The 25,000-nt window shown below is 35.3% G+C and overlaps 1 protein-coding gene across 1 annotated transcript in view; it reads right to left on the reverse strand.

Annotated features, from left to right (window-relative positions):
* rab32a (RAB32a, member RAS oncogene family) overlaps positions 1–25,000 on the reverse strand; it is a 36,610-nt gene that overhangs the window by 3,714 nt on the left and 7,896 nt on the right. Inside the window, 1 exon segment of the mRNA NM_201332.1 lies at positions 3,963–4,240. Within this exon segment, the coding sequence (NP_958489.1) occupies positions 3,963–4,240 (278 nt within the window).

Raw genomic sequence — 25,000 nt, forward strand, 5'->3', positions numbered from 1 at the left:
CAGTAAAACAAAAGGTTGTGTTTTTTTTCCAGTTTAAATATCTAAATGATTTAAAATAAAATAAAAATCTAAGTAAAATGTAAGTTTATTTTACACTTGTCCACATTGTTTTTTTTATCTATATTGTCTACATTGATCATTTATATTCTTAGTTTTGTTTGTAATTAAATTAAATGTAAATGAAACTATTGAGACTAAATATAAGACCTTGGACCACAAAACCTATAATAACTAGCATATACACTCACCGGCCACTTTATTAGGTACAACTTACTAGTACTGGGTTAGACCCCCTTTTGCCTTCAAAACTGCCTTAATCCTTCATGGCATAGATTCAACAAAGTACTAGAAATATTCCTCAGAGATGTTGGTCCATATTGACATGATAGCATCACACAGTTGCTGCAGATTTGTCAGCTGCACATCCATGATGCAAATCTCCTGTTCCACCACATCCCAAAGGTGCTCTATTGGGTTGAGATTTGGTGACTGTGGAGGCCATTTGAGTACAGTGAAGTCCTTTTCATGTTCAAGAAACCAGGTGTTTCATGCTTTATGACATGGCACGTTATTCTGTCGGAAGTAGCCGTCAGAAGATGGGTACACTTTGGTCACAAAGGGTTGAACATAGTCAGCAACAATACTCGGGTAGATTGTGTTGTTGACACAATGTTCAATTGGTTCTAATGGGCCAAGAAAATATCCCTCACAAATATCGTCTTGACCATGTCTACATGCCTAAATGTAAACTGAGTTGTTGCCATGTGATTGGCTGATTAGAAATTTGCATTAACAAGCAGTTGGACCGTTGTACCTAATAAAGTGGCCAGTGAGTGTATGTGTAGTAGGAAATCCATGTAACTTGATTGTTACTTAATACAAAAGAAAAATCTATATCGTTTTACTCCTGCAATGTAGTTTTGCCTTTTGCCAAGATATACCAACGCAAAATGAGACTGGTTTTATCATCCAGGGTCATGCGTTTATATTGAAACTTTTTTTTTTAAATATAATATAACCCTATGGAAACCTTTTTGTTTGCCTCAGGATGAACTAAAGTAATTTCCACTTACATAATTGCTGTGTCTCCCAACCTTTGCCTCTTGCAGTCTGCCTGTATTTCTGCCAATTTATATCATATTATTATAACATATCTCACATTTATTTTATATTTATTTCTATTGAATGGCATTAATTCACTGATTCCTCTCTTATCCACAACTATAGTTTTCATAAATATTTGTTCATTCAAGTGTCATTTTGTTCAGAAAAGAGAGACAAAAGGTGCAAAAACAAAATACTGAACAATAAAACCAAAATAAATCTCTTTCTGCCAGTCAAAAAAGAGACTTGCCTGAACATAAGGAGGTCCTGACAGATGAGAGCAGGCATACAGTTTTCACCATACATGCACGTGCACGCACATACACACACACACACACACACACACACACACACACACGAACACACAAACACACATTTACACACGACAGGTGCCAGAGCTTCCTGCCAGACATCTGTGTGCTTGAGTCCCTAATGGAGAGATCTATTTCAGAAACATGTGCTTACGCAGACTGACTGATGAGACACCTTCTGTTAAACTGCGCAGACCAGACACAAAGTGAACAAACACTTTAAATAGCAAGACGCACTCAAGATATTTAAGGCCAAAACGTTGCAACTTAGATATGCATTCCAAGGGCTACAATTTAACAGGGCGTTAAATACCTACACAAATCACATGCTACTCAAGTCAATGTATTCGCCAGAATTAACAAAAAAAAAACAGACACTTCCTTCTCCTCCTCCTCCTCCTCCTCCTCTTTTTTCTTCATTCTCTCTCCACAGACTATTTCCATCAAGGCAACTTAATTTAACCAGATCCATCCAGCATGCTTTAGACACATGTGCAGGGGAAGAGAGAAGACTAATGTGCAAAATATATCAAAGAAAACGCTGATGTAAGACTATAAACAAGCACCTTTATTCTTGCAGTGTTTTTAAGATTAAGCTGGTACTGTAAAAGATGGGACTAATTACCTTGATCAGGAATGACAATCATTTGTAGTAATAACTACTGTATCTGGAGATCAACATGCAGGAACACAGGCACTAAGAATAAACATTTTATTTAGAATAAACTGTATATTGAATATAGTAATTATGCAAATACTTCATATATATATAAGAATATATAAGATTGTGATCTCAATTCAAACCCACGCAACATGAATGATAAATGATAATGATCTACATATGCTTATTAATCCTTCAAAGCACTGCATTCAATGGTAATGTAGCGCTGATGTTTATGGAAAAGATACAAATTACTGTTTAATGGAACTTAACGCTGGTGAATGTTGTAGCAATTACATTGCATAACCAATGGGTGGTGACAAACAACCATCAAAAATGTCACTGAATAGGTTTTCAAAAATTATACTATAATGAAACATGAAGTTATATATGTGAATTGTTGATCATTAATTGAAAATAAATCTGATGTGTTGTACAAGATGTTAGCATTATCAACAACAGTAGCAAAGATCATTATTCATATTGAATATTTTCTTTTTTTAGCTGGTTCTTTCTTGATTTTTATTTTCATTAAAATTACGTTAAAATAAAAAAGTTATGTTTGTTAAAAACCAATGATTTTTGCAGTTATATTTTTGTATAAATAGAAAGCAAATGGTCTGTAACGTGACTCAAAAACCATAGCATGATCTAAACCATGAGATTTGTGAGATTTATTAGCCCTCCTGAATTATTAGCCCCCGGTAAAAAAAAATCCCCAATTTCTGTTTAACAGATAGATTTTTCCAACACATTTGGAAGCATAATAGTTTTAATACTAATTTCTAATAACTGATTTATTTTTAGTTTGCCATGATGACAGTAAATAATATTTTACAAGATATTTTTCACGATACAAATATTCAGCTTAAAGTGACATTTAAAGGCTTAACTAGGTTAATTGGGTTAAATATGCAAGTTTTTGTATAACAGTGGTTTGTTCTGCAGCCATTTAAAAAAATTATATAGACCTTAAAATGTTTATATATATATATATATATATATATATATATATATATATATATATATATATATATATATATATATATATATATATATATATATATATATATATATATATATATATAAAAAGCTGCTTTTATTCTAGCTGAAATAAAACAAATAAGACTTTCTCCCAGTAAGAAAAGTATTATAGGAAATACTGTGAAAAATTCCTTGCTCTGTTAAACATCATATGGGAAATATTTGAAAAAGAATAAAATATTGGCAGGAGGGCTAACAATTTTGCATTATTCATACTTATGTATAAGCCTAAACATACAGTATACTTCAACGTACAGGCTAATACATATATAGACTACATATCAATTTATTGTTATGAATTATATGAATTTTATTAAAAATAAAATCATGCCACACATTGAATGGAACTGATGATTCATAAGCAAGCAAATATACATATTTAGGTGAACTGTTCATTTAAATAGCATTACCAATGCAACAGTCATGCAAGTTTTCTATCAAACAACCACTATCACTGATTCAAACCAATGAGCAAAGTTCAGTAGCTTAAGGCAAGACATAAATTCGTTCCTCATGAATCCCACACACCCCGCACGCTGCTTCACGTGATGAGCTACACGCTGCACATTTGACATGTGTCTGGTGATTCAGGCATGAGGAGTGGCTAATGTTCTTAAGAATCTGCCGCTGTGGTGCCGTTTTGGCCCTAATACCATAGAGAATGTCAGCCATCTTAAATACTTGATCTAATATGGCAGCTTTCATGGTCTTCTGAGCTGATTAGAGAGGAAAGGTGTATTAAGAAGCTTCTATTCTTAGCAAAAATGTCTCGTGACAAGTTCTGCTTCGGCTTGACCTATTACAAACAGACATTAAGTGAGCGCAAAATGAATTTATATTACCTTGGCTGATGTTTCAAACCAACCCAAAAAGCCAGCCTCCTTGCAGAAGTTGTCCATGAGTGAGGAATTGTTGGATCCGTCTTTCTTCTGGTCGCATTTATTGGCCAGAAGGACTGAAGGTATAGGATTGCCATTGGCCAGTTTCACCTTGGTGTCCAAATCATGCTTCCATTTTGAAACAGCCTCAAACGTGGAGCCTCGAGTAATGTCAAACACAATAAATGCACCCACTGCCTCTTTGTAGTAAACTCTGGTCATGTTTCCAAAGCGCTCCTGACCTAGACGTGGGACATAAAAAGAATAAGTTATTGTATCATTGTAACAACATCGCAAATATGTTACATATCATCTCAATCACTATGTTTCCATCCACTTATTTTAATGGCTTTTTGGATTATCATATAAAAATGCCTAAATGTAAAATACATATGCATAAAAACTTGCACACAACTGAGTAGGATAAACTTTTTATCTGGTAAGAAAAAGTGTGCACAAACTACAATGGGAACACATTTATCAAATAAATTCCAACATGTGCATCAAAAAAGCTGTGTGTGTTATATGAGGGATGCAGACAATGGAGTTGATGATCCAAATGGAGGTTTATTATGAAAATGGGCAGGCAACAGGGTCAAACAGGAACATGCAGGAAAATCCAGAAATGTGATTAAATAACAGGCGAATAGTCTAGAAACGTAAAGGTAAGAAACGTTAACAAACAGAACAAAAGAAGGCAAGGCAAAGGAAACGCATCATAATGTTACAAAACAGTTAAACAAGACTCAGCAACTAGTGTGTGTGTACTGCTTTTAAAATCCAAGTTATCAGTTCATAACGATCCTCCGGCTGTGTGTGTGCGTAATCAAGGTGAAAAAGGAACAGGTGTGAATCTGTGGTGTATGACAGGATATGTAGTTCTCCAGCGATCTGCATAGACTATTTCACTGGTGATTGTGACTGTGATTTTGTTTTAACAGATCATATGATGATAAAAATAATGGGATGGCATTAATATACAAACCAGCAGACTGACCACATTGTAAAATATCTGAAATGTTGTTTTGGTCATTCTAAGATGCCTTAGTCAAAGTCTGTCATTAAAATTGTTCAGGATTATTACCTCCTTTCTGAGCAGCTGTGTCTATTACTATTATTATATAATTAAAATGAATTAGAATGACCTGGGTATTACAATGCTGAGGTGATTTATGAGGACATACCTTGTGTGCTGGACTTTTTGTTATTCAAAACAGTTAAAAAGTATTGTTAACCCGGTCCTTTGACAATCTCAATGTGTGCCATTTCCTGTGAGGAATGGGTTTAGGAGTAGGTTAGGTTAAGGTGATATAATAAGCAGTTTGTAAGAGTATACTACATAGATTATGCCAATGAAGAGTCCTCATAAACACCACCAATACAAATACGTGTGTATATGTGTGGGCTCAGTTTATCAGAAAGTAAGGGTGTCACGATCCTCCAAATCCTCGATTTGATTACATTTTCGATTCTAAAGGCACGATTCGATTCGATTTTCGATTATGAATAATTAATTCATTAATGACCAATTAATTATTTGTAGCCTACCGTTCAAACTACCTGACCTGCGTGGTCTTTATTTTAGCCATAAACAAATCATACAGTAAATGAAAAAAGGCAAGTTACAAACATAATTACCACCTGTCAATCACTTTTTTCTGCGGGACTCGTGAATAGGCAGTGATCTGTGTCGTTATAATGGCATCGGTAAAAAAAGACGCACAACCAACAGGAACCAGCCAACAGTATCTGAGGTGTGCGCTAAAATGACTAATTACACGTGAGTGAAAGATTGAAGCAGTCCTCTGACTGCCTGGACCTGCTGTCTCGAGCGCATGGCTGTGAGTGCGTCTGTGTCTGTGTGGTCACGTGATGTGCATTTTCAGAGGTAGAGAGGAAGGAGGGCTGCTCAGAAATGCTACACGCCACTGTGGATGTCAAATCGTTGTCGTTCTAAAATGCCATTTAAAAACAAAGACAGTGTAAACAGGGCCTGAGTGTGTACTTTTCGCGAGCGGATTTGCAACGGGGGCGGGCGGAGGATCGCGATGCCGGTGTTGTATATCGGACGAACCGTACGTAATACGTACATAGCAGAGCTTGCAAAACTGTGTGTTTTTTTTTTTTTGTCGACAACACGAACGTTGTCAACATAACTCACTGGAAATCCAAAATGCTTACACACCGGCGACTTCATTGAAAGAGGAGAGGGTTTAAGTTCTGTCGACGGGTCTCCTGCTTCTGCCGTTCAACAAGCACTTCAACAAGCCTGTTTTTTTTCCGCTTGGCAAGCCAAGCTGACGTGACATGGGGGCGTGGCAGCATCGACGATTCTATTTTTTTATTCGATAATCGAAATCGAGTATAAATTTTGATCGATTTTGATTTAAAATCGAAATCGTGACACCCCTATCAGAAAGTGATGACTTTGTTTTCATTGACTCATTAAAACAGAAACAAAGCTTTACACGCAAATGTTTTGTGATATTCCAGTTTTACACGATCTGCATCTTTGGATGGAATTGTAACTAGACTTTCAAACAAATGTCCTTAAACAAACAGACGAGCTGAATCTGCTGAAGCAGAAGAACGAAACAAACAGGAGAAAAACATTTTTAAGAAATAATTCTTACAATAAAAAAATTATCCATCTTTTAAATTATGACCCGTTATTTAGTTTACATGGCATTTTGCTGAAACACAAGTTCATTTTCTTATTGGTTTCATGATTGTACATTTCAGTTAACCCCATAATATCTGGTTTTAATTTGTGCATGTTTTGTTTGTTTAAAACAGTGTTAGACTGACTTGTAATAGCTGAATATAGTCTTACTAAAATAAACTTGAAGTCGGCCTCCTTTGCTTTACATTTCCCATTATTCAGCCTTGTAATATCAAGCATGTCAAGCTCATTAATTTTTCTTTTTATCCATTTTGTTTCCCCTTGTAAACTTGAAGCATGCTAGATTTATTACAAACAAAAGCTAATGCAAAATCTAAACAGAGCATCCCTATCCTCTGTATTGTCACTTGTAACATTTTTTTTCAGGTTTCCGAAACCTAAATTCATTAAAAAGATCTGAAAGTTCTTCAAGACATCGAGACCATTACGCCACACACTTTTTATTATTCCCTGTTGGAGCTGGTTTGGTAATTAAAGTGATCAAATGTTACCTCTGTTGTTCTGTATTTTAATGTATTTTAGTGTTTTTAGGACTGTGGAAAATAAACAACTGTGACTACAAATGAATTGCACCAACAACACAGTTTAATAAACAACATTATTCAGTTTGGGCAACACATTTTTCAAATGACTGAGCCAATTCACTTAAATTAAGCCAACTGAATATTTCAGACCAAATGAATAGTTTTATACTTATTATTTTCATATTATTGAATTAATATATTCATGAGAATTATTTAGATTTTATCTGCTATAGTCAAACTGACAGACCTAATTGTAAAAGGAATTGCTGTATATGCCAGTGATTTAATGCAATGGAAATAAACCAAAATATGTTGACTTCCCATCGTCTCCCATTACCATGTTTTTGTCTGCCTTAATCTTTAAATTAAGTACATGTGGAAGCCTGCAATTACAGAAAATTGATTATTTAAAATTGATTATTTTTTTATTAAAAAAAAAAAAAAAAAAAACTTTTCAAAACATTCACTCTCTTTGTTCCTTCAGAATAAGCTGTCAACCACTACCCCGAACTGCAGAGAACTTCACATCTTTAAAAAAAAAAAAAAAAAAGTACCCAAGGCACACATGCCCACAGGGGCAAACAGTGATTTGGGGGCCCTAAGCAATTCCAGGTGTAGGACTCTAGCACTGAAACTCAAAACATGATTCTTATGATATTTTTTTTCTCTGTTTATTTTTTTGTTTGTTTGTTTGTTTGTTTTTTTAAATAAACTGGATATTAAACATATTTTAAGTGGAACCTTTATCTTCTTAATGTAAAATTAAACACAATAAAATCACAAATAAAAAAACAAGTTCACAAAAGATGTTAAATACAGTTGATTAACCATATTTGTAATAAGATTTTAATATTTGCATGTACAGTACCCAAGGAACGTTACACTTTTGAAAAGAAGTAGGCTAATAACGTTAAAATCTTACAACATAAATGTATAAGAAATATGACTAATATAGGCTTCTTGCTTGGCATTGGTCCCTAATTCCCCAGGGTGGGGGATTAGTTTTCAGGGAGAAATAACAAAACAGGCGTGTGGCGATGGGTCTGGAAGTGTTGGCAGGTATGACACAAATGTATGGTTTTGTTAGTTTTGGGGAGATTCCAATAAAATGTTAATATGTTGTATTTGAAACTACATAATATCAGTGCATTGTACAAAGTGGCTTTTTAACAAATATATTGAAATGTTGTATTTCATAAAGGCTTCTTCTACATTCAGCGACATTAATATGTTATGTTTTGAACTGCATAACATTTAGGGATGAAACAAGTATAGATTTTGATTGTACAATTATATAGTCTGAAGAATAATCATGGTTTAACGGTTATCACGTCCAATGTAAATTTAAGCTAAATAATAGCTAAGTATTAAATTTAACTCATGTTATCATCTGCATTCATACATACATAATCATTTTAATAATTTGTAATGATTCGTCTAACATATCTTTTGCTTACATCGCACTGAAAGCAACGATACAGTGTAAGAGGTTTTCTACGCTCCGCCTGCGCGTGCATACTGGCATATATTCTTACTTTGGAAATAAACTTGCGCACGGAAAAGACGTGATATGAGAATGGCCCACTGCTATAGTTAATCCAGTGTGCGTGCGTATTATTAGCCTTTGTGTATAAGCTCAGAACTTTAAACTAGCGCACAGGTGGCATAACTTTTAGTTGCAGCAGTTTTATTCCGTACAACAGAAATGCTGCATTGAGAAGCCTTTAAGATTGATTAATCGTGACAAATTAAAGCGTAGTTAATAATGAAATCGGCTAATCATTACATCCCTAATAACGATATCAGTGGATTAAACAAAAGGCCTTTTCTACAAACACATTCAAATGTTTTCAGCCGCCCGCAGCAATATAATTAATATCAGGTGACTCATGCTCTTCACAGCTTTTAACTGCAGCTTGTGCTGTATTGAAAAGACGCACGTCACTTCAAAACTATAACAGCCATTTTTCAACCGAACTAAATTTATTTTTGATGGTCACATTATTTGGAGGGCCAAAACAAATTGCCTCGGGGGCCAAGTTCGGCCCATGGGCCACCAATTAAATAGCCCTGTTACACAGCAAAAAAATGCTGGGTTTCACTTAATTCCTTCATGTTGTCCCAACACAAATCAATGAAATTAGCGTTCTCTTTTTTATTAATTTAAGCGTATTGAATTGTGAGGGTTGTCACAATACTGGAATTCAATACCAATTGGTACTGAAAGATAAAAAACGTCTTTCCCGCAAACATTTAAGCGCTGTGGAGCACGTTAAATACAGCAATGTTTGCAGCTTAAACAGCTGATTTGCCATTGTGTTCATGTCCTCAACAGAAATGACTGTGAATGGCCATGAAGGTTATCAATTCAGCGAATTCACCACTGTTTACTGAGTGTAGACAGAATACAGGCACACTGGAGTGTTTAAAACTCACATTGACCAGCTGGTGTTCGTCTAGAAGCTGAAATACAAGCGATCCGCCGATGAATTACAGATTTAAAACACTCCAGTGTCCCTGTATCTGTGGTTACACGCAGTAAACAATGGTGAGTTCGGTGAAAACTGAACCGATTACCTAAACCGATGACCTTCATGGCCAATCACAGTCATTTCTGTTGAGCATGTGAACACGATGGCAAATCAGTGCTGTTTAAAAACGTGCTCCACAGCGATCAAATGTTAGCGGGAAATTGACGTTATTTAAAACTTCAGTACCGATTGGTATCTAATTCCAGTATCGTGACAACCCTAGATTTCAACTAAGTCATTTTTAGAGTGTACATGCCATGTCATTACATAAACACAAAAAAATGCATGTACACACATCAGTTTTCTAATCTAATTTTCAAATAAACCTTTCATTGTATACAGCGATAACAAAAGGCTATTTGTTTTTCTTTTGTAAGCCACATTGGACATAAATTTGCCAACTTCACAAATGTAAAGCAATTCAACTAATCGTTTTATTATTTGAAACATAGTTTAATTTGCTATCATGCTGCATAAATGTTTTTAAAAATAAAGTGAGTCAATGGGAGCATGACGAATGCTCTCAATAGTGTTCCTTTCCCAGACAACAGAAACTGTGTGTGAGTGAATCTGGTCACAGTCAGTCTGGGATGTGCTTCTCTGTCTCACAGTTCATCTTGCCTGGGGAGGGATAAAGCTCGGAACGGCGCAAAATCTTCGAAAGCTAGATGGACAGAAAAAAGGAAGAGTGCAGCGAAAGATTCACCCAGCGGTAGTTGCTAATAACACATCAAAGAAGTGACTCAAAGAGGACACACACACACACATCTTATATCCCACTCACCTAAAATCACCACACTCCTGTCAGTACATTTCAAAGATTTTAAATTCGAGTGGAGTTTTTAAATGCACGTTGTAGGTAGGGAAGGGATCAAATTAAAGATTAAGAACTGAGAAATTTGGGGAAAATGGAATAGCTTTAGAATCTCTGAAAATGGATTTCTCATAAGCGAAAAAAACGCTTGACCTCCTTTCGGATACAGCATGGTGAAACATTAAAACAGAGATGGTAAGGGGAGGAGAAAATGTGAAGAAGAGACAAAAGGGAGGCAAGCAATGGACGATTAGAGAAAATCTCACATTGAACCACAGAGACTGACAGGGTTATAGTGATAACTGCTTATTATGTATTTAAATTGTAGTTATATACAGATATTTTACTATTCCTTCCAAATTATTCTTATAAAAAGTCTATTTATAACCTGCTGTTTTCTACAAAACAGGAGATTTTTTTATATTTTCTTAATTATAGAATTTATAATTTTGTATTTTAATTATATTCAAACTGTTAAGACAAATAAGAAAAGTCACAAATATTTGAATTGTAATTTTACAGTTGCATTTATTTGTATTATATTGAAATATAAAAACGTTAAACAGATTCTAAGTTAGTATAATAAATTGATGTAGTGAAATTGATATATAAAACTGATATTAAAACTTTTGGACAAAGGTTGCAGCTTTGCACGCATACACGCTCATATGCACAGAAGATTATTGATTTTATTTTAGTATAACAGAGAAATTATTGTGGTTTTTATTCATAGTTTCAGTTTGTTAAAATGTAAATTTTAGTTAAAGCAATATTGAATCTCCTTTTGTCAATTTTTATACCTGTGTATTTAAATGTTCAATTTAAACCCATTTATTTGAACTATTTTAGATTATTTTAGCCTTTAATCTTTTTATAGACTAATTTAGATTTTGATAGAAACTAATTTTTGTTTTGTTTGATAATTTAATTTCAAAAATCAAAAAAATATTTTTGTTGTGTAGTTTAGTTTAGTTTACTATGCAACTAAAGTAAATAATAAAGCGTTTCTACAACAGCAATATCAATTGAAAATGTTTAATTTCACATGTTACTGCATTCACAAGCCACTGCCTTTTAAATTTGCAACAACAACAAAATTAGCCGTAACAACATAAAAATAAGTGCACCATTAGGCTGTGCGAATAATCAGAATCAATTAGCAATTGGAAACGTTGCGATGAGCTATAAATCGCAAGAGGCTGCGATATGAAAGATATATGCATTATTTAATTTCCCCGACCCAGAGCAAATGCGTGACTGCTGTCTGTGTGTGATAGTTTTACTAGCCAATTGAGTGAGCACACTTTTGTTTTACCCAATTAGAATTGTGCAACTGAACTATGCGGAACGCCCACAATAACAAACAAACAAACAAACAAACAGGAAAGCACGGACGATTGGGATGGTGGTATCTGTCGATTCAGAAGCATTATTAGACGAATTAGTAGCAAAGAAAAACAGGACATCTGTAATATGGGAATATTTTGGTTTTAAAGTCACAGACACCAACAGGTCATTTGTAAAAATTGTTGCTTCAGCATGAGAATACAGCAATCAGCACCTTAAAAAAGCACCACAGGCGGCTATATGAGGAGTGTCTTGTTAAAAAGTCAATTAAAAGTATTGCTACTGACACTCAATCTAGTAGCAAGCAGCAGCAAAGTGTAATTTCAGAGTTGTTTCAGCCATGTTAGTTTGCGGAGTGTTCTGCATTTTTATAGTTTTTTTTGTTGTTTTTATAATAAAGCTACACTATCGCCCTAATATCAGTTCAACTTGTTTACAGAAAGGTCAGGTGTTTACTAGTGTTTATCAGTGTTTACTGTTTGCTCTAGAGAAAAATTTGATTTATGAGAAATTAGAAAAATTTGAAATTTGAATAAATGTTTAACTTAAGTTAATAAATTTTCAGTTCCTTTTTAACTAACACGCACTGCATTTGAGCAGTAAGAAGCTACAATACAGTTTATTGAGCTGAATCTTAATTACAAAATTAATTTGCAAATCAAATCGAAATTGCAATATCTGTCAAAACAAATTAATAATCACAATTAGATATTTTCCCCAAATCGCACAGCCCTATGCACCATTAAATTACACTTTCAAATTGGTACAGTATTATTGTGTGAAGACTAACCAAGCCGCCTATATATCCATAACCTACAATGCCAGCGTGCTGAGAAATAACTTCAGAGCAGTTGGATGACTCTGGTATTTATGCAGCAGTTAAGCAGCGTCTCAGATCAGAGTTCAGAGAAAGACAACGATCACGGGCCTGTCTGTAATGCCTGACACTGCTTTGTTCTTCACTTCAGGGAAGCTAAGTGCAATGAGATTCGTGTGTGCGTGTGTGTGTGTGCGTGTGTGTGTGTGTGTGTGTGTGTGTGTGTGTGTTTGAGATGAGAGAGATCTTGTACATCTGTGCCAAGAGGCTGAAAAATATTGACATCTCACTGCATTCAAACTGCAAATTTATAAATCAGTGTCTAGAAAGATGCTTCATATTTAAAGCAAATTCAGGCAATATCTGATGAGCAAGAACTCTTTTTCTTAAGAATAAAGATTTCATAAGAATAGTTTTTTTTTGTGTGTGTGTGTGATAATTTTTAAAGCTATAAAAAACATTTTGGCCATTAAAAAGTTTACATGTTAGACTAACTTCATAAAACAACCCCAGATGCTAATATGGTTTTATTCAGGCAAACATCATTCTTGTAAACATATTAGTTTCCTGAACAGGAGTGCACTTCCTGAACTATCATAGTATGATGCATCGTTAAGAAAATTAACAATGTACAGTAGTGACAAGTGTACAGATCCATTATTTAAACCACGTTAATTATAATGTAAAATGTCCGTAATGGCACTCGAGGTGGAGTAACAACTTCTTTAGGGAAAATCTGCAATATTTGTGTGTGTGTGTGTGTGTGTGTGTGTGTGTGTGTGTGTGTGTGTGTGTGTGTGTGTGTGTGTGTGTGTGTGTGTGTGTGTGTGTGTGTGTGTGTGTGTGTAAATTATATTGTTTAACAAACACATATGCATTCAATTTTTTTTAAATCCAACATTAGTTTGGTTAAAAACATGCATTCATTCATTCTCCATATTAAGTAAAACATATGTAAACGGCACACATATAAGGCCTTTCCTTTACAAACATTATTGAGAATATTACATATACTAAAACATAAAACAACTTACAATAGCTAACGTGTAGTCTAATCTCATATATAAATCAGATTTCAGGAGTTCATACTTAGTTAATGCTCAACTAGAATAGCAGGTTTGGCATGCTGTCCCGGGAGAGAACCCTGAGCTCGGAGATAAATGAGCGCAGGTTCCCGCCTGATCAATGAGCATTGGGAGGGATACAAGCTCAGCCGTTTAGAGCTCTTTTCTGGTTAATGATGTCAGAATTTACCAGTATTTTGGAATGGATGGATGTGTGAATGATCTTTTCTGGAAAAATTCCAGAATGTCCTTGCCTGTGTGATCAGTGCTTTTTCAACTGTGTGAAAGGGGATATTAACTCATTCATAACAATGATCACTTGTCATAACTTGATATGATTCTGAATCAAATTGTAATGATTTAGCTTACAGAATGTGTCTCTAAACAATGTCCAGACCTAATACCAGAGTGCGAATTATACATTGACCATCAGGGGCAAACCATTTTTTTGGTTATGTTAGTTTGTGTAATACAGTCATTTATGTATGAGAAAATGTATTCTGACCTGAAGTATCCTCTGATATGCTACTTCAAAGATTACTGGAGGTCAAACTATGCATCTAATTTGACTTCACTTTCAGGCTATATGTAGAAACAAACACCTATTTTATGTGAAATCAAAATATGTTGAGTCTTGAAAACACTTACAATGTCTATTGGAGCTCTAGATCTGCAGTTTCAATCTGTTAAATGAATAGACTGATTAGTGCGATTATGCATTTACAATGGTATGAACCATAATAGGGGTGGTCAAATTTATATTTATATTATCGATTACTTTAATTATGAACATTATTATTTAAAATACAGATCAGAGCGAACTATTTATCAGTATTAAAGGGCTGCCCCCCATACATACATTCAGGGGAGATCTAGCATTAATTAGGGGGGTCAATCCCCCCAAACCCCCCTGTAATTTGCACCATGCCTAATACTCAAAGTCTTGGGGCAAATCCCAATTTCACTCCTTAGCCATTTCACTTACCCCTACTCCTCAGTTTGCATGTTCATATCTTTTTCACTTCATAAGACTTTAATGTATCGTCAGGATATTTATTTAAATTTTTTTTAACTCTCGCTGCACCAGTACCCATTGGCCTGCATTTTATGAACCACCAAGGATAATGGAGTCAGGAAAAAAAGAATCATAAAAAAATATGTCATGGCCTGAGTGTAAATAATGAAAAAATTACAATTTTATGTGCTTTAGAAATGTTCACAGAAGAACATGGGCCAAATAAAGTAGATTTTCCCAGGGTCAAAATTTTGCAGTCAAACCCTACTCTCTAAATATATATATATATATATATATATATATATATATATATATATATATATATATATAGTTTCCAGTGATCAGCACTGGAACATGAAACACATTTCACCCCCCCAATGGTCTCAGTTCCATTATCTTCGCTCGTTCAGCTACGCACTTCACACGCCAAAAGCTCCTTAGGTCTCTCAGCAGCTAATTGCTCTTGATTGCTGGTCTAAAATTAGACCATTTAACCTCAGGTGAACACACGGGAGGGCTGACACACAAGAAGACAGAACCTAATTCTTGGCTCCCAGTCCATTTTGGGCACACAGCCCTAAAAATCTAACTCACTGTGATAATTTAAAGATATACTGAGCACCCAGAGACCAGACACAAATGAACTCATGTGCTGCACCAGCTGTCTCAGAGCAAGTTGAGAAAGAAAAATCTCAGAATGGCTTTTAGTTCCTGGAAACCAGCACGGGAAGGGCTAGAATTGTACGCTTGATCAATACTTTACACCACAAAATGCTGCGCGTGCTCACGTGCTGGTATGAACTGGCATTTTCTCAGAATTAATGGTTCTCTGTGTGTGGTGCTATTACAGAAAAAAAATAGAGCGATCAAGTCTGACTGAGTGAGTGAACAGTACCTGCAGTGCTTTGCAGAGAGTGGGCTACTTATCGAAAGAGGAAAAGAGAACTGCTGAGAGGATAGTGTGGAAGCAGAGGATTAGCACGACATAAAGAATGTAAAAAAAGAAGAAGCAGTAAGCTCTTGTATTAACTGAGAAAAAGCCACATGTGATGTAATAGTTTCACAATGAAAGGTGCTTTCCCTGGTCCATGGTTCCCCAAGGGGTGTGTGAAATTATACAAAAATGAGCAAGTCAAGGAAAAAAAATATCCCAAGTTCATTCAGTTCAAAGAACTTCTTCGTCTTCACTTTTTCTTTCATTTTGAAAACAATTTGTGCTGCGGTTATGCTTGTTAAGACTTTTACTTTGGGAGAAAAGGGCATTTCAGGACGTGTGTTCATTAAAGCAGCACCACGACGTATGTGTGTCGCATTGCTGAAGTAAAAAAACTGAATATGCCCACGCCTTGTTTACAAGCAGAGGATGATTCAATGCTGCACATAAAACAGTAGGGCTTTCACACAGAAATAAAAATTGCAGATAAACTGAGATTATGCTAATTGTCCATTTTTGTATTTCGATTTTAAAGTGAAAGTAAAAGGCACATGCATTTTTAATGCTGCCTCTGTGTTATTATTTATGTAATTTATTAGAAACTAATCATAAATTCTTTTAATTAGCTTCAGCCTTGTGGCTATTAAGGATTTTGCAGCAATCACGGTTATCTGAAGCCAAATAACCACAATTAGATGGTTCTTTGATAATAATGATGATTAATAAACATGTCTGAAGACTTCAACGGAGAGGAAAACCTCCAATATTTATTTATACAAATGTTTTCAGTGTTTCAGTCAGAATTTTATGAAGCTACTTGATGACATATGGAAAGTTTAGACCAATGGTCTTAAACTCAATTCCTGAAGTGCCACAGCTTTGCACAGTTTAGCTCAAACACACCTGCTTAATAGTGTCTAATAGTCTTGAACACCTTGATTAATTGGATGTGGTGGGTTTAATTGGGTAAGAGCAAAACTGTGCAGAGCTGGAATTGAGTTTGAGACCTATGGTTTAGTATGTTTTTGGTACTAGAGGTTTGTGCGGGACAAATTTTTTAGTCCTGCTCCCGGCAGATTTTGTTCCGCACCCAACCGTTCTCACCGTACATTTAGCCTTTGTTCACCCGATGTCCGCTTAGAGTAATTTTCTACCCGACCCGATCGTTCCCGTTAAATTTAGATTTGTTTTTTCAGAATCTCACGTTTAATTTATGTACTACTAAAAGAGAGAGATAACAGATAAAACTGTAAATTATGCAAGGATAGTAGTCAGTTTTGTTTGCCTCTTTAGTGATGAGACATGAGTGCCACCTTAAACCTGAGGTTCCAGTCTCGTGACTGCTAAAGGGTAAAACTTTACTTTGTATCATCACATCGCGCAAAGGGCTTTTTTTCTGACCGTAAACTGATCGTTTTCTAATGCAAGCTGAAGGACATCTTTACCTTGCTCTGCCATGTTGGTAAAGCCTGCTCTGAGGACTGTTATGCAGAAGATGCGCACACAGAATGTGTGAAAAAAATACATACAGAAAGCACTGGTTATGCATTCAGCATGTGTAACAGTCGTGAGCACTGGCTGTACTACTGTCGGGACTCGAAAACACAATATTGTTAGCCCGCCCTCTCCCGTTCAATTTACCCATTTGAGTTACCGACCACTACTGCGTTTTATTCGGAAGTTTATGCAGACCTCTACTTGGTACCTTTCTGAACGCTTCAGAACCCTTGACATTTAGTGCTAGATATCTCTTGGATTTCATCAAAACTATCTTCATTTGTGTTCAAAAGATAATTAATTGATTAATGGCAGAAATTTCATTTTTGGTCGAACTATCCCTTTAAGATAACAAAAAACTGCACTGTTCATCATAGATTTGTATTTTATTCATTGATTGTATGTTCTATTAAACTTAGCAACAGTTATAAAGAGGGCAGAGCTTTATGAAGTCAGTTAGAGAAAGCTTGTGCTTCTCTTGTGAACTAGGAAATGTAATTAATTTGTCATAAAGTGGCCAGTTCATACAAATTCATTTGATTGGTTGAGGCTTGTCCCCAAACCTAAACCTACCCCTTACGGGGAATGAGCAAATCTTACTAAAAAGTACAAATAAGATACAAATTAGCCAGTAGCCACTGAATCAAAAAGTTATGAATTTAAGTGAAACTGCATTGGATCAAACTATTACAACATGTTACAAGTCATGATGCTTACATACAAACCAGAAACAATTACATATCAAGAAAACCACCCAAAAGAAATTTGCATTTTGTTCTTCAACGAAAGGCTATTTCAGACAAATGATGATGATTTTTAATTTATTTTTTGTTCTTTTCCTAGTGCTCCTCATCAATAATGTATGTGCACCAAACTGTTCATGCAGGGAGTGAGAGGGTCAGGAACGACATGTCAATAATTGTGCAGCGGGAGACCTTATTCTCCCTCCAGGGGAAGCAATGTCAAGAATCAATCTCCATTTATCACCAATCAATAGACTTGTCTTTACAACTCTCAAAAGAATTGATGGGACGTCGGCCCGCCGGTAGCATGTATAAATATAGCACAACACAAACTGACAGTTTCTCAACAGCAAAAAGGGACCCGAGGTAAACAAAAGCTTTGACTGCACGACGGCAATAGACGCAGGCCGATCAACACTTTGAGAGGTCAATAGCGGCTAATGATTTACAATGGTTTTGATTAACAATGAACCCAGTGTTTTGACAACACCGGGTGAGTCTTAATGGTAGTGAAGGTTTATTCAGTGGCTGGTTCTGATAGATGTTTCTGATATTTTCTTTTCATAGAAGCACTTTATCAATTCAGAAATCAATCTGTAGGCAACGGCATAAATGGAATCTACTGTATAGAAGGCAGTCGTATGCTTCAAAAATTCAAGATATTGCGCAAAAAAAACTCCCCGTATGAGGTAATATTTGGATTCTTATGTAGTGTTAAAGATGCAGTAGGTGATTGTCTATAAACATTTTTTGTAGTACTGGTTGAAAATCTCTTCCCATTCCAGTAGTAATGATTAAAGAAAATGATCTAAATGTATTTATATGTATTTTTATATTCTGGGTAAGACATAAGAGTAAAGAATGTTTATCCAATTAAATATTGTCAGGCCGACAATTCCCATAATTCTGATAAGTAGCCCAAACTGTCTGTCAACAAATCATCACCTTTTTGTCAAAATTGAGTTACTGACATTCTTATTAAATGACAACTTATTTACATTATGGGTTTTTTTTTTATAAAAGTTGTTTACATTAAGACTTTTAACTTAAAAAAACAAATGTTCCACACATACTGTTTGCTAAGGAGTGCAAAAACTTTAAGCTCAATATCACAAAACCATTCAGAACGCAGAAAAAAAACGTATAATTTCAAGGTGATGAAATTTGAACAACTGCGCACCCGTTCACGCAGACCCGCAGATGCACGTTCACTAGGGCCGCGGTCACGTGGACACGAATTACTGCAGTAAAAACAAATGCTGAATCAAAACTTTGAATTCCTGAATCAATATTGGGGTGCGAGACTGATGAGTGAGACTGATGACAAGTTCTGCTTGCTACACAACTAAAAACCTGCTAGATTTAATACAGTTTTTTTCTTGGGAATTGTAGTATTATAAAGTACTGTAAAGTTTTCTATCTGGCAAATGACATGATCTAGTGGGTCTCTGTCATTTATATTGTACACGTTCGCGATTTCAGAAGGCATGGCTTTGGACTTTGGTTAGCATTTATAGCATTACATAATGTTTTGAATTTGAATGAATCAAGTGATCCAATGATTCAATGGGATTATTTTAATATAAAAGAGATTTAGCATAATTGCTGAATGAATCGGTCATACTTTAGGCACATTAGATTTTAAACCTGTATGAATGACTTTCTTTAGCAAAACATTACAAAATATATGTTTTCAAGAATGTTGGTAACCAATCTGTGTTGGAGCTTCAATAAGTCTGTATAGCTAAATACAAGTTTAGATGTACTGTAACTTCTGGAAGAAGAAAAAACATAGTTTTTGTAGCCTTATGTGTAATAAATTTCGCTGAATCAAAGTATTTAATTCTCAGGCTACTTTTTTTTCCCTCACAAATGTTTACTAGATTCACCGAATTATTTTTATAAAATTTTAATACTAAAATTTTTAATAAATTGATGGCATAACGGTGGTGCAGTGGGTAGCACAATTCCCTCACAGCAAGAAGGTCGCTAGTTCAAGTCCTGGCTGGGTCAGTTGGAATTTCTGTGTGGAGTTTGCATGTTCTCCCCATGCTTGCGTGGGTTTCCTCCAGCTGCTCTGGTTTCCCCCACAGTCCAAAGGCATGCGGTACAGGTGAACTGAATAAGTTGTGTATGTGTGTGAATGCAAGAGTGTATGGGTGTTTCCCAGTGATGGGTTGCGGCTGAAAGAGCATCTGCTGCGTAAAACATATGCTGGATAAGTCGGCGGTTCATTCTGCTGTGGCGACCCCAGATTAATAAAGGGACTAAGCCTAAAAGAAAATGAATGAATGAACAATAAATTGATGAATAGAATAATGGGGGGGTATTTTTTCATTAGATTTTTTTTAAATATGGTGTCGTGAATTATCGTGATCATGAACAGATGATTACTTAAAGGCTGGAGATGGTGCGAGAAGAGAGAGAGGGTGCTGGCGAAGGGAGACAGGGATACTCACTGTCCATAGCCATGGCAACCTGAAGTTTCTCCTGCATGGCCTTTATCAAGATAACAATCTTGTGGGTGGGTTGCTATGGCAACAGTCCAAGCCAGACGTGCCAGCTGCATATTCTTTTGGCGCTTTGTGGAAAAGCAACACACTTCAGACGCCTCGGGCCGTCGTTACATCTACGACATACAGTGCAGCTAATGACCAGAGACAGAGGCTTCACAACACTAAGGCAGAGGGGATCTGCATTCAACACCCCCACAGACTGGCCAATACTGACAGCCAACACTGTGACTGCCACTTTTTCAAGTCATTTAGAAAAGTTTTTTTTTTTTTTTGCCTCCCCAAAAAAAAACTGGCAAATGAATATAAAAGTCAACATCATCACTTGGAATAAATAAGCACTGAGTATAAACAAAGTATCCAGAAGACATGTCACGCATAGTTTTGAATGGGGAAAAGTGTAACAGTCAATATGGTGAATGGAGCCCGGCCTACTAGTACAGAAGCCAATCATTGATCGATATACTGTAGACTGATGGAGAAGCTCAGACCAAACGTGTGCTTTTACGACAGTTTGGTGATCAACAAACACACTGGAATCTCAGTTAACACTTGCTTCACAAACATAAGAAATATACTGTATCTAGATAAAGCTTGAAATCTGGACTTTTAAATGAACCAAGTGCACTTGAAAACAAAAGATTTCTGGTTTTGGAATCTGTATGAAACATTATAGACATTACATTCAGTACATTCAGTCCTGTCAAACACGCATCACATGACAGCAACTACTCAAACACCCACAGAGGATGAAAATGGGTAGAACAGTCATAAATGAGGTTAGTGTTGTAAACGAAATCTTTTAGAGTGAGCATGCCCATTAGCTCAGGCAACTTAAAAATATGCAGATTTTGTATGATTCGGATGTTAAGAAACGAAACTTATGAGGCGGTTGTTGTTTAATTGTATTGGTGATTCCAAATGTGTAAAGTACGTTGGCTGAAAGTGCTTAACGTGCTGCAATTTAAGAAAGAACATGAAATTACAAAAAACACCAGCAAATAAAGAGACGCTCTTCATCAATTTGACAGCACAAGTGTTGCAAATTGGTCACAACACAAACAACTGAAGAAACGCGCAGCAAATCAGTCACAACACTTGCAAATATGCACGTAACACAACAAAAATGTTTCAAGAGGACCCAAAAACATGACGGACCCTGCTGAGATATAGATGTTTTTTTAATTTATTTATGTCGTGTAATCAGGATATTAAAATAAACGGAAAACAACTCGCCTTTCAAAGACCACCTATCACTTCACTGAGCAACAGTCACGGCATAATATTACATCCATATCTCAGCAGGGCCCGTCATGGTTTTGGTTCCCCTAGAAACATTTCCATTGTGTTAAATAAAGTCAATGGCAGTTTTTTTTATAATGGAAGTCTATGGTACAGTTGCTAGGGTCCTGTCAGTGGTTGCTGTGGTGTGGCTAGTAAATTAATAGGTCATCAGTGATTGGCAGAATGGTAGTCCAAGTTAAATAAGCCCAACCTTAAGTCTGTATGACAGTCTGGTGGAACGTTATGAGGTCCTAAAATTTGGTTCAATGTTAAATCGATGGGACTTTTCAGAACTTTCCAGGTCAGTTTTCGTAAAACCATAAGTCAGATCAGTTGGAAAAAAATATCGCAACTTAATTCAGTACAGTTGTGAGGTTTGGAGTTAGTTTGGTGTTGTAGTATGAATGGTCTAGAAGGAGATTTGTTCTTAAAATAGTCTAAGAAGACGAAGGAATAAGTTTAAGTATAACAGTATGTTTGCTTTCCTAAGCCACCATAATGACAAAACGTCAGACTTAAAGAGCAATAGAATGACTGATGTAATGGTAGATCTGCATTTAGAACAATAGAATCATAGTCCAAACAACCGAAAGAACAACTGAATGATAGATAGAACAATAAATAGATTCACAGGATGACAGATGGAGCAATATTACCATACAGAATGACTGAATGACAGATTAACAGAACAACAGAGACAGATAGAAAGATAGACAGAACAGTAGATAGAATGAACGATAGATAAAATGGCAGATAAAACAGACAGAAAAATACACTGAACGACCAAATAGAATGACACTGACAGATAAAACAAGTGTCAGTAGAATGAAAGACAGAATGATAAACAGAATGATAGACAAAATGAAAGACTAAACAATAGAACATCAAAAAAATGGAGTGCTCTATAACGAATCCATCTAGTCATCACAATCACTGACACAACGTTGAGAGCTTCTTTAAGACTCCATGTCTGTAATAAGCATGTCGCTTTCAGACAGCCCCAGCAGAGCACTGCTATTCTGGGCCAAGGTAGGCGGGTGAGCCCCTGGCTTCAGTCAGGGCCCGACACATACGTATTTGCAGAAGGCCTTGATTACAGTCATCCAATTCAGGGTCATTATTGTAATCGCTAGTCGGTGCGGGTATGGAAAAACAGCGTACTTGATTAGTACCACCGAGATACCAATTATATGCATGATTAACAGGGTTAATATGCAGTGTAGAAGTAAATGTGTAAATGGGGCTGACTTTGATCAACTTTATCCAGGATGATACAGGTCTGAACTGGCTTTGGGAAATGGGCCAGGATGCCACAGTGAACAACGCCTGTGTTTTTAAATATTATACACCACACACATATGTTGGTATTAGGGGTTTACAAGGACTCACCATATGTATAATGTGTTCTATAGAGTAAAAACTGCTTATTATATGGCCCACCTAAAACCCAGCCCTCACAAAAAAACAACCCCAATATTTGAACAAAACCCTGTTAAGTATGATTATATGAGGACACAAGGCATGTGTTTGTAAATCACCTTAAAGGGTACAACTAGGTCATACCAATGTCATTACACAAATTTCTGTTCTTGTAAACGCACAGTTTATTCCAGATGTTTAACAGACACATTCACACATGCACCCACATACAGACTGAAAGAATGCAACCTGTGTAATTCACACATCATTGGCGTTGTCCTTGCAGCTCACTGTGACAACCAAGACTAGGGTGAGAGAATAAAAGGCTGAGTGAGAAAGCAATGAGGAAAGAGGGAACATCAAATCTATTTTACAGGAACTCTGGGGTCTAAATACAAGGCAATCACTGCTACAGTGTGTCCTCAAACTGAGTTTTAAAAGCACAATATATTGTTTCAGCAGCATTAATATCACAATGTGTGTGTCTGCAATAGTCAAGTCACATGATATGCAATGTTGAGTTGATGTTATAGTTGATCAACATTTGGGAATACATGAGACTTGTGGAGTCATTGCAAAATATAACCATAACAGAGTGAAACTTTATGAGTTGTATACGTTTTAAAGGCATTTTCAATGAGTGTAAAGCATTCAGGCACAATAACGTATAATATATGTATCTTTAATGAAGGATAATTTAATGAAGACGATTTTATTTAAAATTTTATTATTCAATTTCTGTACCTGAATACAGATTGACTCTACAGAAAACCATAAAGCACTATTTATTAGATTTCTTTTCTTTGCTTTGTTGTAATTATTCTTGCTTCCAATTTTTATGCATAATTCACAGTCTTACAAAATCACCCAATCAATCTAAATTAATGATTTTCCCCAAATAGAGCCATTCAAGCTATCTGGTGAAACTGTATTGTAATATAGATCACAGAAAAACAAAATATTGCAGATTTTTCCATTATGGCGCACCTCTAGTTCTAAAAGCACTTATATGTATTTATTTGTTTGGCATTCTATAGTTTTTCATTTGTTTGCTTTTAAAAAAGAAATGTACACAATTTATTTGCTATATGCATAGTTATACATTTTACATGTACATATAAATAAATAAAATAACAGAAATTTTATCAAACACAAAAAACAACATGCTGTAAACTTGTGTTCCCATAGGGCTCTTACTAATCGTTCAGAATTTCCTGGACTTGGTACAACAAATTTCCCAAATGCTGGAATGACTGAAATGTTCAGATAATTAACAATAGATACTTCCTGAAATAAAAACTATTTAAAAAAAAAAAATATATATATATATATATATATATATATATATATATATATATATATATATATATATATATATATATATATATATTTTTTTTTTTTTTTTTAATTAAATTATTTTTATATTTTTTATATTTAAATCTTAATTAAATTATTTTTATAATATTTATAAAAAATATTTTACGAGGTGCCTCAGATTCTCAGATGAGCCTAAATTAAAATAATCATCTTAAATAAATACAACTAAATCATGCACATTTTCTTTACTTTTGTTAAGCCTTACAGAATCAAATGTAACTATTCAATTTATTTAGCACATTACACAAGCAACAGTACACAAGGAACAGGCCATAAAAAAAATCTATCAAAATATAAATATTTCAAAGTTTCTTCTTTTGTGTTCACCAGAAGAAGGAAACTCAAAGGTTTGGAACAAATGAAGGACGGACTAGATGCAAATCCAACTAAAATATTTAATGTTTGTAATGCTGTATGGTGGTTGTGATAGCATTTAGAGA

This window comes from Danio rerio, chromosome 20 (genome assembly GCF_052040795.2).
Source record: "Danio rerio strain M-AB ecotype USA chromosome 20, GRCz13ab, whole genome shotgun sequence".
Lineage (NCBI taxonomy): Eukaryota > Metazoa > Chordata > Actinopteri > Cypriniformes > Danionidae > Danio > Danio rerio.